At 43.2% G+C, this 16,256-nt stretch overlaps 1 protein-coding gene across 9 annotated transcripts in view; it reads left to right on the top strand.

The window, feature by feature from the left end:
• SLC38A9 (solute carrier family 38 member 9) overlaps positions 1-16,256 on the top strand; it is a 110,578-nt gene that overhangs the window by 53,264 nt on the left and 41,058 nt on the right. For all 9 annotated transcript variants that reach the window (XM_053298267.1, XM_053298268.1, XM_053298271.1 and 6 more), the window contains 2 exons: positions 8,277-8,390; positions 11,896-12,044. In XM_053298267.1, the coding sequence (XP_053154242.1) occupies positions 8,277-8,390; positions 11,896-12,044 (263 nt within the window). The remainder of the gene's footprint in view (positions 1-8,276; positions 8,391-11,895; positions 12,045-16,256) is intronic.

The following is a 16,256-nucleotide window of genomic DNA, read 5'->3' as shown; positions in this document are numbered from 1 at the left end:
GCTAACAAGTAGAATCAGGGAAGCTATACAAGGGAAGAAGACTTCCTTCAGAAAATGGAAGTCCTGCCCAAATGAAGTGAGCAGGAAGGAACATAAACTCTGGCAAAAGCAATGCAAGGAAACAATAAGGGATGCAAAAGGAGGAGCATATAGCTAGCAGGGAGGCGATTGGTTCTTTAGATGATGAGGGTGTGAAAGGGATTATTAAGGAGTACAAGGAGATTGCAGGGAAGCTGAATGAGTTCTTTGCATCTGTCTTCACAGAGGAGGATACTGACCATATGTCCTCTCCAGAAGTGAGGTTTTCAGATTTAGCAGCTGAAGAACTGGACCAATTTGAGGTGACAAGGGAGGATGTTCTGAACTGTCTTGAAAAACTAAAAATTAACAAATCTCTGGGGCCAGATGGCTTCCACCCAAGAGTTCTGAAGGAACTCAAATGTGAAAATGCTGATCTCCTGGCAAAAATATGTAAATTGTCCCTACAATCAGGTTCTGTACCAGAGGACTGGAAAGTAGCCAATGTTGTTCCAATTTTCAAAAAGGGATCCAGGGGGTATCTGGGAAATTACAGGCTGGTCAGCTTAACTTTGGTGCCAGATAAATTGATGGAGAGCATACTTAAGAAAAAAATTCTTAAACATATAGAAGAAAAGGCCTTGCTGAAGGAAAACCAGTGTGGCTTCTGCAAGGGCAAGTCTTGCCTCACTAACCTTTTGGAGTTTTTTGAGAGTGTCAACAGGCATGTGGATAAAGAGGTGACCCAGTTGACATAGTATACTTGGACTTCAAAAAGCTTTCTACAGCGTTCCCCACCAAAGGCTCTTGAGTCAACTTAGCAGTCATAGAATAAGGGGACAAAATAATGTGTGGATTGGTAACTGGTTGAAGGACAGGAAACAGGGTAGGAATAAATGGACAGTTTTCACAATGGAGGTAGGGAGGAAGTGGTGTCCCCCAGGGATCGGTACTGGAGCCAGTGCTCTTTAACTTGTTCATAAATGATCTAGAAGTTGGGGTGACCAGTGAAGTGACCAAATTTGTAGATTACACTATTTAGGGTAGTTAAATACACAACAGATTGTGAGGAGCTCCAAAAAGATCTCTCCAAACTGGGGATTCAGTGTAAGCAAGTGGAAAGTGATGCACATTGGGGCAAAAAAACCCAACTTCACATATACACTGATGGGATCTGAGCTGTTGGTGATTCACCAGGAGAGAGATCTTGGGGTCGTAGTGGACAGCTCATTGAAAGTGTCAACTCAGTGTGTGGCAGCTGTGAAAAAGGCTAATTCCATGCTAGCAATCCTTAGGGAGGGAATTGAAAAGAAAAATGCATCTCTGAGGGAAGGTAGGATGATGCCTCCTAGTCTTAATGAGGCAATTATTAGACTGCTTCTAAAGAAGCCTACCTTGGATCCCTCAGAGCTGAGTAACTACAGGCCTATCTCCAACCTTCTGTGGCTGGGCAAGGTAATTGAGAGGGTGGTGGCTTCCCAGCTCCAGATAGTCTTGGAGGAAATGGATTATCTAGACCCATTTCAAACTGGCTTCCGGGCTGGCTATGGGGTGGAGACTGCCTTGATCGGCCTGATGGGTGATCTGCAACTGGGAACGGACAGAAGAGGTGTTACTCTGTTGGTCCTTTTGGACCTCTCAGCAGCTTTCGATACTATCGACCATAGTATCCTTCTGGAGCGTCTGAGGAGGTTGGGGGTGGGAGGCACTGCTTTGCAGTGGTTCCGCTCCTACCTCTCAAGCAGGTTCCAGATGGTGTCCCTTGGAGACTGTTGTTCTTCAAAATCTGAACTTTTGTATGGTGTCCCTCAGGGCTCTGTATTGTCTCCGATGTTGTCTAACATCTACATGAAACCACTGGGAGAGTTCATCAGGAGATTTGGTGCAGGGTGTTATCAGTATGCTGATGACACCCAAATCTATTTCTCAATGTAAACATCATCAGAAGGCATAACCTCCCTAAATGCCTGCCTGGAGGCAATGATGGGCTGGATGAGGGATAACAAACTGAGACTGAATCCAGATAAGACGGAGGTACTCATTGTGTGGGGTCGGAACTCAAGAGACAATTTTGACCTGCCTGTTCTGGATTGGGTCACACTTCCCCAGAAGGAAGAGTCTAGGGGTGCTTCTGGATCCAAGTCTCTCCATGGTGTCCCAGGTTGCGGCAGTGGCCAGAAGTGCCTTCTATCAGCTTCGGCTGATACGCCAGCTGTGTCCGTTTCTCAACAAGACCTCAAAACAGTGGTGCATCTGCTGGTAACCTCCAGACTGGATTATTGCAATGCGCGCTATGTGGGGCTGCCCTTGTACGTAGTCTGGAAACTACAGTTGGTCCAGAATGCGGCAGCCAGGCTGGTCTCTGGGTCATCTAGGAGAGACCATATTACTCCCGTATTAAAGGAGTTACACTGGCTGCCGATATGTTTCCAGGCAAAATACAACGTTTTGGTCATAACCTATAAAGCCCTAAACAGCTTGGGCCCTGGGTATTTAAGAGAAGGTCTTCTTCGTTATGAACCCCACCACCCATTGAGATCATCAGGAGAGGTTCGTCTGCATTTGCCACCGGCTCGTCTGGTGGCTGCTCAGGGATGGGTCTTCTCTGTTGCTGCCCCAAGGCTTTGGAATGCGCTCCCTAGTGAAATAAGAGCCCCCCATCTCTGACAACTTTTAAAAAGTCTTTAAAGACACATCTGTTCACCCAGGCTTTTAACTGATATTGTTTTGATTGTTTTAATGTTGTTTTTAGAATATTGTTTTGAAATTTTAAATTGTTTTAAATTTCTTGATTTTAAATTTTTTTGTTTGTTTTTAATTAATGTTTTACTTTTTAATCTTTGTAAACCACCCAGAGACATAAGTTTTGGGAGGTATAAAATATGTCAAACAAACAAATAAAGCTAATATTAGAATGCCCTTATACAAATCTATGGTGCGGCCACATCTGGAGTATTGCGTACAGCTTTGGCCACCATATCTTAGGAAGGATATTTTAGAACTGGAAAAGGTGTAGAAGAGGGCAACTAAGATGATCAGGGGCCTGGCACACCTTCCTTATGAGGCTAGGCTACAGCATCTGGGGCTCTTTACCTTGGAAAAGAAGCAACTAAGGGAAGACATAATCGAGGTGTATAAAATTATGCATGGAGTGGAGAGAGTGTACAGAAAGAAATTTTTCTCCCTCTCTCACAACACTAGAACCAGGGGTCACTCCATGAAACTGACGGTTGGGGGATTTAGGACCAAAAAGAGGAAGTACTTTTTCACACAGCGCATAATTAATCTATGGAATTCCTTGCCATGGGATGTGGTGATGGCTACCAGCTTGGGTGGCTTTAAAAGGGGCTTAGACAAATTCATGGTGGACAGGTCTATCAATGACTACTAGTCTGGTGGCTGTGGGCCATCTCTAGCCTCAGAGGCACGATGCCTCTCAGTGCCAGTTGCAGGGGAGCAGCAGCAGGAGAAAGGGCATGCACATATCTCTTGCCTGTGGGCTCCCGGGAGGCATCTGGTGGGCCATTGTGTGAAACAGGATGCTGGACTAGATGGGCCTTGTGCCTGATCCAGCAGGGCTGCTCTTATGTTATGTTCTTATGTATATGTTACATTAGGTTTGACCAGTTGGCTTTCATAGAGTCTCTTATGTTTAAGAAGTTTATATTGCCTCTTCTGTTTGATGAGAGCCTGTGTGGTCCCTGGGCTAATGCTGGCTTTATAGTTGGCAATGAGTGTTGTTTTGGCCTGAATGCATTCCGAGTTGAACCATGGTTTGGATCAGTGCAGGTGTTTGTGGGTGGGTAGTTGTTATGGAATAAGTAATTCTGTAATTCCCTCACTAGGTTGGTGTAACTCTCTAAGGTTGGGTTATTTGATTCTGTTGAGAGTAGGGAGAGGCGACTGTGCAGGATGGAGTCAATTGTGCTCCCTTTGTTCTCTGAGTCCAAGTAATAGTTAGAGTCGGAGTGGAAGTCAGAGGAGTGAGCTGAAAGTTTTCTCTTTAGACTGGGGATGGCTGCAGCCTTAGGGCTTGAGTTGGTGGGGACCCCAATGGTGGTACTGTTGGGTCTTTCAGGAGTAGCATGGCAGGGCCGGGGCTGTATATTTAAGTCGCTCTTTGTGAGTTCGGAGTCTTAGCATGAGAGGAGAGTTGTCAATGGCCGTGCATGAGCTTGAACAGCTGGAAATTGTTCTTTGAGTCCAGCAAGGCCACACCCTTGTATATAAATATTGGTGGTAGTAGTAGCCAAAATACTGTCCTCATCGTGAGCAGGGGATGGGGCTTACAAGTGCACTTGTTTGGATGCTGTACTTTGGTGCAGCACATACAAACAGAATAACACCTGAACAAAGCTTATGCCTGGTCTGAAGCTAAGCTGGTGAAATATTTTCAGCCACTAAAAGTAAGAATCTCCTGACAGTTCAATCCCTGGCATCTCCAGGTAGGGCTGGGGGAGACTCCAGCCTGAAACCCTGGAGAAGCTGCTGCCAGTCAATGTAGACCAGCAGTTCCCAACCTTTTCCTTTATGCGGACCACTACATCATCATCAAAAGCTTTTGCAGACCATCATGTAAACAAATTGTTCTAAAAGTTGTTAACATAGCCTATGTCTGATAGGAGTCAAAGATATATCAAGGCGTCAACATATATCCAGGGGCATTAAAAATGCAGCTATTTCTAATAACTTATTATCCTCACTCACAAACACATTGCGCTTGTCACAGTATGTGATAATGCCCAATGAGAAGGCTGATGTTGATTTTTATTACATATGCATTATCTCTTTCCCCACCCCACTCCCCACATACCATCTGCTGTACCCTTTTGGGTCACAGGTTGGGAACCACTGATCTAGGCAATACTGAGTTAGGTGGAACAATAGTCTGACTCTGTATTGGGCAGCTTTCTATTTTCCTTTGACTGTCTCCACGTCTGAGTTAAACCTATAGCTCATCCCATTTTTCTCAATTATAATACTTGTCATGAGGGATTACAAGGAGTGATTCCCAGTCCTTCAAAAGCTATTTGTCTTACCTTCCCTTGAGCACTCGTCCTATGCCACTTCTCTCATCAGGACAATCTTTTTTCACTCTCAAGCAGACCTGCAGGTGGGAAAGATATTAAGACAGGTTATTGCATAGTCACTGCAGGGATTATGCAGGGATCCTGAGTTGAAGGGTGTCTGTCTATTTTTCCATTTCTGTTCTCTTCCCCCACCACCCCTCTTCTGACAGTCTGCCTTTTTAAATTCCTTCTCCCAAGTAATGCTTACACAATGTCTTGGACCAGAGCCACAGTTTTTATGATGTGTTTGTACAGTTCTTTACATGGTGGGCTGCTGATCTGTGTCTGGCGTTCTAGACAATGACACAATACATTTTAATAACTACAGTGAAGGTCTGGTCAGTTAGCAAGTTGACTCCTGTTGCCTGCAACTTGTTTTTCTTCAACTGTCTCATTTCACATGGTTGCCTGTGGTGAATAGCAAAGGTGACCAGGAAAGGCATTTGCTTTCCCTATATTGTCCTTATCTCCTCCCCACCCCACACCCACCTTTGCTTTCCTTGTTCCCTTCGCTGCTATAGCACAGCACTCTGGGTTTTTCCCTTCAACTGGAGACATAATGTCAGAAGGGAAACAAGCAGCATGTTGTAAGAGAGAGATGAGGATTGGGGCACGTATAAAAAGTGGTAGGTGGTCAGCCCTCTGCAACTATATTTGAAAGCATGGTGTGCTTCCTTGCTCGGCAGCTAGTGTAGCAGAATTGCCATGGCACTGGCAAATGCCAGTGTCAATTGTCATGGCACTGGCAAATGCTTTAGAAGTGGCCCTGACTAAAATGGGAGGGGCCGTAGCTTGGCAGTAGAGCACATGCTATGCAAGTACAGGGCCCGAGGTTTGAACTCTGCTATTTCCAGCTAAAGCAACTCAAGTAACAGGGCTGGGAAAGACCCAAGACTGAAAAGCCACTGCCAGACAAGAGTAGACAATATTGGGGTAGCTGGACCAATGATCTGATGGTAGTTGGTAGAAGACAGCTTCTTATGTTCATAACTTCCAAAGGGTTGGCCATGTTAGCCGGTTGCATTGAATCCTTCTCGTATCTATAGATAGGAACCAAGTCAGACCATTGGTCCATCTAGTATTGTCTACACTGATGGTCAACGACTCTCCAAAGTTTCAGGCAGGAATCTCTCCCAGCCCTACCTGGAGATGCCAAGTATCAAACTCGGGACCTTTTCCATGCAGATTAGATGTTCTGTCCAGCAGACAGTGCTTGCACATAATCACCCATCCAAAATACAAACAAGGCAAACCCTGCTTAGCAAAGGGAGGAATTAATCCTCATTCCCACAAGACTGGCTGTCCACCCAAATACTGTGGATATAGGCAGATAAGAACAATACCTCTCCAGACTGTTTTTCATTGCATAAATTAAAACATAGAAAGAGGGGGAAAGGTCTGGAGAGAAGTATTGTAGCAGATCCATCATGCATATTGTGTCGCTATTATATCAACTAAGATTTTTTAAAAGGACATAAGGACAGCCCTGCTGAATCAGGCCCAAGGCCTATCTAGTTCAGCATCCTGTTATACACAGTGGCCCACCAGATGCCTGTGTATTGCCACATATTGTCACCAGATGCCTGTAAATTGCCACATACAAACAAGGCAAACCCTACTTAGCAAAGGGGGAAATTAATTCTTACTACTGCAAGACTAGTTGTCCACCCCAAATACTGTGGATATAGACAGATAAAAACAAAAGAATACATGGGCTGCCCTGCTGGATCAGGCCCAAGGCCTATCTAGTCCAGCATCCTGTTTCACACAGTGGCCCACCAGATACCTGTGTGAAACAGAATGTTGACTAGATATAGACAGATGGCGGCAGGTGATATGAATGGTGGAGCCAAAGGGTATGAAATGCAATTTGTGACCATTCTTATGTTAAACCAAAATGTATGAAGTAAAGTACAATGGCAATTTTTGTTGTAGAAGGAGCCTTCTATTAAGACTTCCTTTTGGACCAAGAATCTGATCCCAAACCCCAGGCCTGATGTCAGCATGTGGCATTCTTGGGCAAATGTCAAGGGTTCACCGCAATGGAAAGGCTCCTCATCAGGCTGGCACCCCCCTCCCCTTCCTGGTACCCTTTAATTTTTCCTTGGAACTGAAGAGCTTCCTGCCTCTCTTCAGCACTAAGGGAAAATGTAAAAGGGGCAGAGATAGAAAGAGGAGATAGGCTAGGCTTTCGGCACCTTTCCCCACTCCTGGTCTACCTCCTCTTGCTCTGATGAGAAGAGAAGGCATTCTTGCTTTCGCTACCTCTTCTTCCTCCTCCTCTTGCTGTGGTGAAATTACTGGGCTCCCCCCCCCCGCCCTCTACTTTTTATCTCTCTCTGTGGTAAGAGAAAGAAGAGGTGCGGGGAAACACTGTGCAGCTGGGGCACGTGGTGCACCCACTATTCTATCCTCCTACTTGCTGTTACAGTAGGTAGCAGAAATGGGAGGAGAAGTGGCAGAGGCAAAAGTACTGTGTTGGCAGGGAGCATGTTTGTCAGTCCCCAAATGCTTTCACCTCTTCCCTTCTTCTCTTGCTGCCCACTTTGATGGCAGGAGGAGATGGACAGAACAATGAGAGCTCTGCTTTAGCATCTTGTCTTTTGCCGCTGCCACTGTTGTCCCCTGCCCCACCCATTGGGCAGGGGGCAACCAACAGGAGAGGGCCCACTCAAGAGCCCAGGGCCCCTTAAAAACCTGGAGCTGATCCCACAAAGCCCATTAATCTTTTGCATAATTTGACGATATAATTTAGCTTTATTCTGGTCCAAATTAAAGTAGTGTTTTCCCTTAACGCCTTATTGTTGAGATGCATTAAATTTGCTTTTTTTTTTTTTTTGTGGAGTTGAATTTAATACTGCATGTATTTTATAAAACATTGGGTGACGTGATGAGGAAAACTACTCAAAGTTAAGCATTGTCTAACTTGGCCTTTTAATTTCAGTGGATCTACTTTGAGTAATTTTCTCATCATGTCAATGATTTCTCTAAAAGTCGTCGTCATACTGTATCCACTCACCATTATCATCCAGCCACATTCCACATTTAGTGTGGAGACCTTCGGAACATTCAGTTCCATCTTCATGGGTGACAGTAAATTCAAACAAGGAGCATCACGTAAGTCAAGGTTCAGATGAACTGTGATACAATGATATCTCATAATTGATTTTGTTGTTTGTTTAACTGCAGGTGAGAGATCTTTCCATTGCCTTTTTTCTAGTGTGTTTAACGTATCTCTACGTCGGAGTGTTAATTTTTGCTGCTTTTCCATCTCCACCATTAAGCAAAGAGTGCATAGAACAGGTAGGGGAGAACTTTATGGCACACTGAGCATCCTTTAATGTGCTTGGAAATGATATTACTTTGTTCCTTATTCTCGTTTTTTCCATCTACCTTTCCATTGCTCCTTAGTATAGGCTACGCTTGATATGTATCTTGGCACTAAGCCAGAATTGTAGACAGTATCGCATATAAATGACACTGGATTTGTCTAGCCGAGGCTCTGTTGGCAGAATTAGGTATTAACTGCAAATTGGCACCAGTCTAAAATACTCATCTAATACTTGTAACATCTGCAGTGATTTGATGGGGAAAGATATTGGTGTAGAGCAATGTTCCCTCTAAGGCATGGACGTGTGTGTGTGTGTGTGTGTGTGTGTGTGTGTGTGTGTGTGTGTGTACAAGTTTTTTTAATGTCTGCGCAGTTAATTTTAGATCCCGTTCAGGTTAAATCAGGAACGTCCCACTCTGAATGCATGTGCACGTACGCTGCCTTGATACTGCCGCCCAGAACAAAACTCATTCTGCAAACAGGTGAAAAAAATTAGAGGGAACACTGTTATAGAGGCAACACTAGCTTAGTTCCCCCAAAGCAGTATCAAATTCCCCACATGTAAAGCAGAGAAAATTTTCCCAGGTGTAGCTTGGAATTTTTATTTATTTATTTGAAATATTTATATCCCACGCTCCAGCACACTGCTGCTTGGGGCAGCTTACAAGAAAAACAGTTTTTTTAAAAATTTAACATATTTCTATACCACCCAAAACTTGTGTCTCTGGGTGGTTTACAACAAAGATATTTACAATAAGGTTATAAAACTCATTCAAAACACAATACAACTTTTAAACAGAACAAGACTCACTAAAAAATAGCAAGATAAAATAGCTAACAGATAAAATAAGATAAAACAGCTCACTCCCGATTTGTGCACAAATCTAAAACAATATTGTACATAAAAAATAAATTCTGGTAAGAACTAATCTGCCTACTTTCCTTTCACTATAATTTTAATTGATAATTACCATCCTCACAAATTAGCCCACTTAATAATAATAATAATAATAATAATAATAATAATAATAATAATAATTCGATTTCTATACCACCCTTCCAAAAATGGCTCAGGATGGTTTACACAGAGAAATAATAAATAAATAAGATGGCTCCCTGTCTCCCAAAGGGCTCACATTCTAAAAAACACAAGATAGACACCAGAAACAGTCACTGGAAGTACTGTGCTGGGGGTGGATAGGGCCAGTTACTCTCCCCCTGCTAAATAAAGAGCATCACCACAGTAAAAGGTGCCTCTTTGCTCAGTTAGCAGGGGATAATTACATTGTTGAGATATCCCAGTGTGTCCATAGCTGTAGCAAACTTGGTTCAAATCGGTTCACAAGTTAACCCACTTGTGCTTCAAATGTTTTATGCATCCACCATCCTGAATTGGGGTGGATGACATCACAAACTACTAGGGATGTTCATGGAACTGGCTAGCCTGGTTCAGCTCAAATCCAGACCGGATTTAAGCCGCCCCTAGGCAGCTCGACTCAAAGGGTCCTGAACCGGTCAACTTGAGGGCCCTACTTGAAAAGAGCTGTGGTTGTGGGGGCAGGGGTCCCAACCCAGACCGTAAGATCTTCAGAGGCCCTCTTCCGAGGGCCCCTGCCAAGCGAGGTGAGGTGGGTGGCTACCCAGGTTTTTTTGATGGTTGCACCCCTTTATGGAATAGCCTCCCCAGTGAGATTTTCCTGGTTTCATAACTTTGTTCCTTTACATACCAGGTAAAGACCTTTTTGTTCACTCAGGCCTTTTATATTTTGGTTTTTAAATTTGATTTTTAACTGATTTTAAGAGTTTTTAAACTGCCTAGTATTGTATTTTGTATTTTCTCTTCCCCCCCCCACTTTTTGGTCTGTTATGATTTAATCTGTTATGTGTTTTTATTTCATGTTTAATGCTGTTGTGAGCCGCCCAGAGAACAATTTGTTATGGGACGGCTAAGAAATACAGTTTATTATTATTAAGTAGAAAATACTAGTGAGCGTATCAAAATAAAGGTCATATCAATAGAGGGCTATTTCAGGCCATGTCATGACCCCCATCCTGAACAGAGGATTGACTGAGTCTGGCCCTGAGAAAACAGAACCAACCCTAGACCCAGTGAGGTCCTGACACAGGACCAGACCCCAGAACTGGAGCCTGCCAAATGGTAGTCTCATATCCCAAGCCCTCTGAAAAGCCAATCCCTCTCACACCATTACATTCCCTGATACTTCTATGCACAATGCCAGCAACAGGATAGCCAGGTTACACAAGGGAGGAGGAGGAGGAGGAGTGCCAGTCTCAAGACTAGCAAGCTGCCCCTTTAAGACTTTCACTCCCTGGAAAGGGAGGAGGAGCCTTCTCAGAAGTATTAAAGAGCTCAATCTGCCTTTGATTGCTTTTGGAGCAACATATCCCATGGAACTGTCTGTGGTGCTGCAAGCTACCTTGCCTTGTCACTTTCCAAATTGTTTGGGCTCTTGTCTGCAGAGCAAAACAGGCTATTGTATGATAATTTATAACAACCAATGTCCCACCAAGCTGAAGCATCACCTCCCAGTAATTCAGGAATAAAACCCAAGTCTGCACCAGAAAAGCATCAAAATTGCTTTGTTAACTTGTATGGAGTTAATAAAATCTAGCCTGATCTTGATACAGATTTAGACAAATAGGTGAGATGGCGAAGACTGGTTGTTTTGCTTTGACATGGTAATTGGGAATGAGATCATAGCTCACAGGCTCCTGGCTCATAACTCATTTAAAAGGAATTTCAGAGAAGGCCAACAAACCAGGATCTTACCTCTTGCCTGTGATAAATCAGATCATTTGCAACAATGGTTACCATGTCTAATAAATGGCCTTATAATGGTCTTCACAGCCTCAGCTGTTCATTTGAATCCTTTCATAAAGATCAAGAGCAAGTTTCACCTTGTGAATAAAAACCATGAAGATGGTGTAAAATAACTTAAGAATGGCCATACCAGTATATGTGGTGTTTTGCACTGAGTTCTAAACATCTGGATAGATCCCTAAATATGTGCTGGTGTGCCCATATTTGTTACCATAAGTCTTCTTGGATACTAATATGAACCTCCATATTTTATTTTATTTTTTTAAAAAACATTCCCTAAGAATCTGCTCTGTCATCAAAAAATGAAGATTTGTTTTTATTTTTCAAGGACTTGTTTTTAATTCGAGGACCTAAACAAGGATAATTGGGGTGTTTGTCCAACCAACTGTTTGAAAAAATAGACTCTTAGCTATGTGTAACTTCATATAGAACTGTCTACAGTACTGAAAATAGAATATCATGTGTATCAGGCAATTGTCGGCTTTTCTAAAGCTTAGCCTATGTTTCTGCGAGCACAGTGATTATTATATATTTAGAAATCCTCCTTGAGCATTTTAATAGCATAGTTATGAAAGTGGAAGAAAATACCCAGTACTACAGATCTGTCATTCTCTTACTCCTTTCTCCTCTGTTAGAATTTTCTAGACAATTTCCCCAGCAATGACATCCTGGCGTTCCTTGCAAGGATATTCCTGCTGTTCCAGATGGTTACTGTGTACCCACTCCTTTGCTATTTGGCACGAGTTCAGCTTTTAGGACATCTTTTTGGAGATATTTATCCAAGGTAAAGGTAATATCTGCGTAACCTATCACCCAACCTTTTCTCACTCACTCCTTACAACAAATTACTTACAGCTCACTCCCCTCTGCATTAGTAGCAGATAATGATGCCTTCTCCCCCTGAAATCCTTTTGAAGCCCAAGAGTTATGCAAAGTATTTGGAAATCTCAAGGAAATAATCCAACATCAGCCTGACCTTAAAAGCAGCTGCTTCAAAGCCTTCCTTGCTGGTTTTTGAAGGTTGTCAAGTGATTAGGAAACTAAGTGGGCCAAAGCTGTCCTAAAGGTAAATAACAACTCTGTAGACCCCCTTTGCCCTGAGGCACCCGCCTAGTCCTAAAGCAAGAAAGTAATAGAAAAAGCCCTTCTATTTGATGGTAACTTTAGGAAGAGGGGTTATCTGACCACAGTCCCATATGGAATGACTCTTTACACTTCTATTGGTCAGGAAGTTCAAATATTATTGTAGCAATGGTGTAGCTGGAAAAAATATGACTATTTTGTGTTTAATTATTACATTTATATAGACCACCTTTTTCATGATTGAACTCAAGATAGTTTACATTAGGTTCTCAGGAGGTCTCCAGTCCAGGCACTGACCAGGATGAGATTTGCTTAACAAGATGAGATATTGCTGGGTCATGAACTTTCAGACTATGCTCTGGGTAAAGTTATTTGTGGCTAAAAGAATCAACTCTTGTAGAGCTAGTCACAATTCTTCATTCACTGCAGGCTGGTGGCTATTTGTAATCCAATATATTTTGGCATTTCTACAAAGAGCAACTCTGGTCTGGAATGTAGGAATATAGGAAGCTCCCTTATCCCGAGTGTGATCATTGGTCCATCTAGCTCAATATTGTCTACACTGACTGGCAGTTCCTCCAAGGTCTCAGGAATCTTTCCCAGCCCTACCTGGAGGTGCCAGGAATTGAACCTAGGGCCTTCTGCATGCAAAGCACATGATCTGGATAGTGATCCCACAAGAGTAATAAACATTGGGTTCTGAGCCTGTGCAGATCACTTCGGGTAAAATTCATTAGCTCCTCGTTTATATTGGCGGTTGAGTGTCCTTGTTTCAGTTTCTTTCTGACAGCCAAAACAATCACTTCTTCAGATTACTTGAGCTCCTTAGAAAAGAAAAGAAAAAACTATTGTAAATCTATCGGATTGAACGGCAAGACTCGGAACAGCTTGACTAACCCTACGGGGAAATGATAAGTATAATATGTTTACGGCATAGATTATGGACGGATAGCAACAATTCTTACGTGCAACAATTTAATATTGATCTTCAGTGGAATTTATTGGCTAGACACAGAATGGGAGACTTCTCTATTTCTAAAGTCCCCAAGGAGCTTCACATGAGTGCAAAAACTCCAAGAGAAAAAACCACCTTTAAAAGGCGTGTTCATTGCAAGGGCAAATTCCCCTCGACTGACGGCCATGAGCTCTGTTTGTTGTGTCTGGGAGAGGGACATCATACGCTAGCCTGCTCAGTCTGCTTTTCATTCTGTAAGCAGACTCTGAAAAACCGAGTGGCATGCCTGAAAGTAGCACTACTAGAAAGTGCTCTTAGCCCCAAAAATGCTATGCCCCAAACACCCTCATTCTGTGTACCCACTACTTTCCTTGCCAGTGTGACCTGTGTGGTGACCTGCAGCACCTGTGCAGCTGCTCTTTGAGTTTGCCACTGCTTAAATTGTGAGTATTCTTCTGGGGACAATGTTATAGTATTGTCCCCTCACCCAGCAGCAAACTACTACTACAATCCGGGATGCGGCAATACAAATGAATTTCATGCCACCTCCAGTAATACTGGCACCTCACTTCCAGGTGACAGCATCTATTCAAACACAGGCACAGATACAAATGGAGTGTTCCACGGCCCGCACCATAGCAACACAAACAGTGACAATACCTCAAAGTATGGCAACACAGATGATGCTGTAAAGAGATTTGGGCATGTCTAGAGGGGACAGGAGAAAGTTCTCATCAGAAAGAGAATCAAGATGGGTTTCACCTGGTCACACCAGTTGCACAGCAGGAAGGATGCAGAAAAGAACAAGCAAAGACATGTTACCACGGCACATACTTCTGCAATCACCCGTGCAGTAGTCTGTGAGGACTCCTCAGAAGAAGAGGATGATTATGCTACTGATTCTACTGGATAAGAATATAGTGAATCTGTTTGGCCCAGTGCCAAGCCAAAATGTAGCAGCGATGCCATCTATATCACCAGTGGAAGAGATGAAATCCTATCACCAACAAATAGCAGAAATGGCTGAGGTGCTGGGTTGAGATCTAAAATGGAAAACTACAGACCTAGATGACTCAGTATACAATTCCACGAAGAAAGCTGCAGGTTTGCAACTGGTATACTTACCAATGCTACCTGTAATTACTAAAGTGGCAAAATCAGCTTGGGAAGTTATCCAAACTTTTACGCCAATGTCAAAAAAACCCCTGGAAACTCTTTATAGAATACAAGAAGAAGAAAATGAATATCTTATGAAGCATCCAGTGCCAAACTCATTAGTAATAGACTGTGCATCTACCTCCAAAGGTACCAAATGCCATACAACTCCCGCAGATAAAGAGGGACGAAAACTAGATGTTTTCGGCCAAAGAACCTATGCGACAGCATGCCTAACTATTAAAATTGCCAACTACATGGCATGTTTATCGAAATATACTTATTCCTTATGGGAATCTTTGTATGAGGAAAGCACCAATTTATCACTGAGGAATTTTCTAAAAATGTTTGAAAATACTTTCACAAAGACTATTACTGCTACACATCAGCAGTTAAGTAATGCTAAGCATCTCGTGGAATCAGATTCACGAACACTAACATCAGCAATAAAGATCTGAAGGCATGCTTGACTACGTGTGACAAACTTACAGTATGACATGCGGGACCGCATAGAAGCTCTGCCATTTGATGTAAAAGGACTATTTAGCGAGGAGACAGATTCCTCAATGGAGAAATGGAAACAGAACACAGGGCCTTTGGACAACACAGGAAAGGTGACTGCATATAAACTTCTTTGGGCTCCTTGCAGCATACAGGGCACTGAGTTCGTTCCAGAAATCCATTGCAAACCAAGTCGTCTAGATACAATGGACATTACCACTGCAAATGTGTGTATATAAACAATCAAGGCAGGACTGTGTCACAGACGCTGTGTCAACTCAGTCTGCAGATGTGGAATTGGTGCATTGTGCGGAAGATCCACATGATAGCCAGAGGGCAACATATTGGCCGATGCTTTAAGCAGGGCTCGAGTCTTACAGCAGCATGAGTGGGAGATGAACTCGAGTATCCTACGATACTCGAGGAGAGGAGAGCTGGTCTTGTGGTAGCAAGCATGACTTGTCCCCTTAGCTAAACAGGGTCCATCCTGGTTGCATATGAATGGGAGACTTGATGTGTGTCAAGTCAGATATTCTGTCAGATATTCCCCTTAAGGAATGGAGCCACTCTGGGAAAAGCAGAAGATTCCAAGTTCCCTCCCTGGCATCTCCAAGATAGGGCTGAGAGAGATTCCTGCCTGCAACCTTGGAGAAGCCGCTGCCAGTCTGTGAAGACAATACTGAGCTAGATGGATCTATGGTCTGACTCAGTATATGGCAGCTTCCTATGTATGACACTTGTTTGCACATTGGGGAACTCCAACGGTGGATCGCTTTGCCACCCAAGAAAACAAAAAATGCAGACAATATTGCTCGAGAATGGGCCTGGGAAGCCACTCAAAGGGCGATGCCTTCCAGTACCAATGGACTCAAAGTATGTTCTACTTGTGCCCACCTTATCCACTGCTGAACAGAGTGGTTGCCAAGATGCTGCAGGACGGAACCACCGGCATTCTAATAACACCTTGGTGGTAAAAGCAGCTATGGTTTCTGCAGCTACTCAAACTGTCTGGCCGGAGCTACAGACGCTTGCCTAAACCAATCAATCAAATAAGCCAAGGAAAGGGTCTACTAGTGCACCGGAATCTACAAACACTGAATCTCACAGTGTGGAAAATAGGCTTCTGAAAAAGATCTTACTTAACAACAGAAAGCCATCCACCAGAAAAAATTACGGAGCCAAATGGAGAAGATTCTGCAAATATGCAGAAAAGGAGCACTTTCATCCCAAGGAAGCAACAACACAGGAAGTTTTGCTATACTGCACCACATTGAAAAACAAAGTCTAGCTAACGTATCAATC

This window comes from Hemicordylus capensis, chromosome 2 (genome assembly GCF_027244095.1).
Source record: "Hemicordylus capensis ecotype Gifberg chromosome 2, rHemCap1.1.pri, whole genome shotgun sequence".
NCBI lineage: Eukaryota > Metazoa > Chordata > Lepidosauria > Squamata > Cordylidae > Hemicordylus > Hemicordylus capensis.
This window is presented reverse-complemented; position numbering and strand designations above follow the sequence as displayed.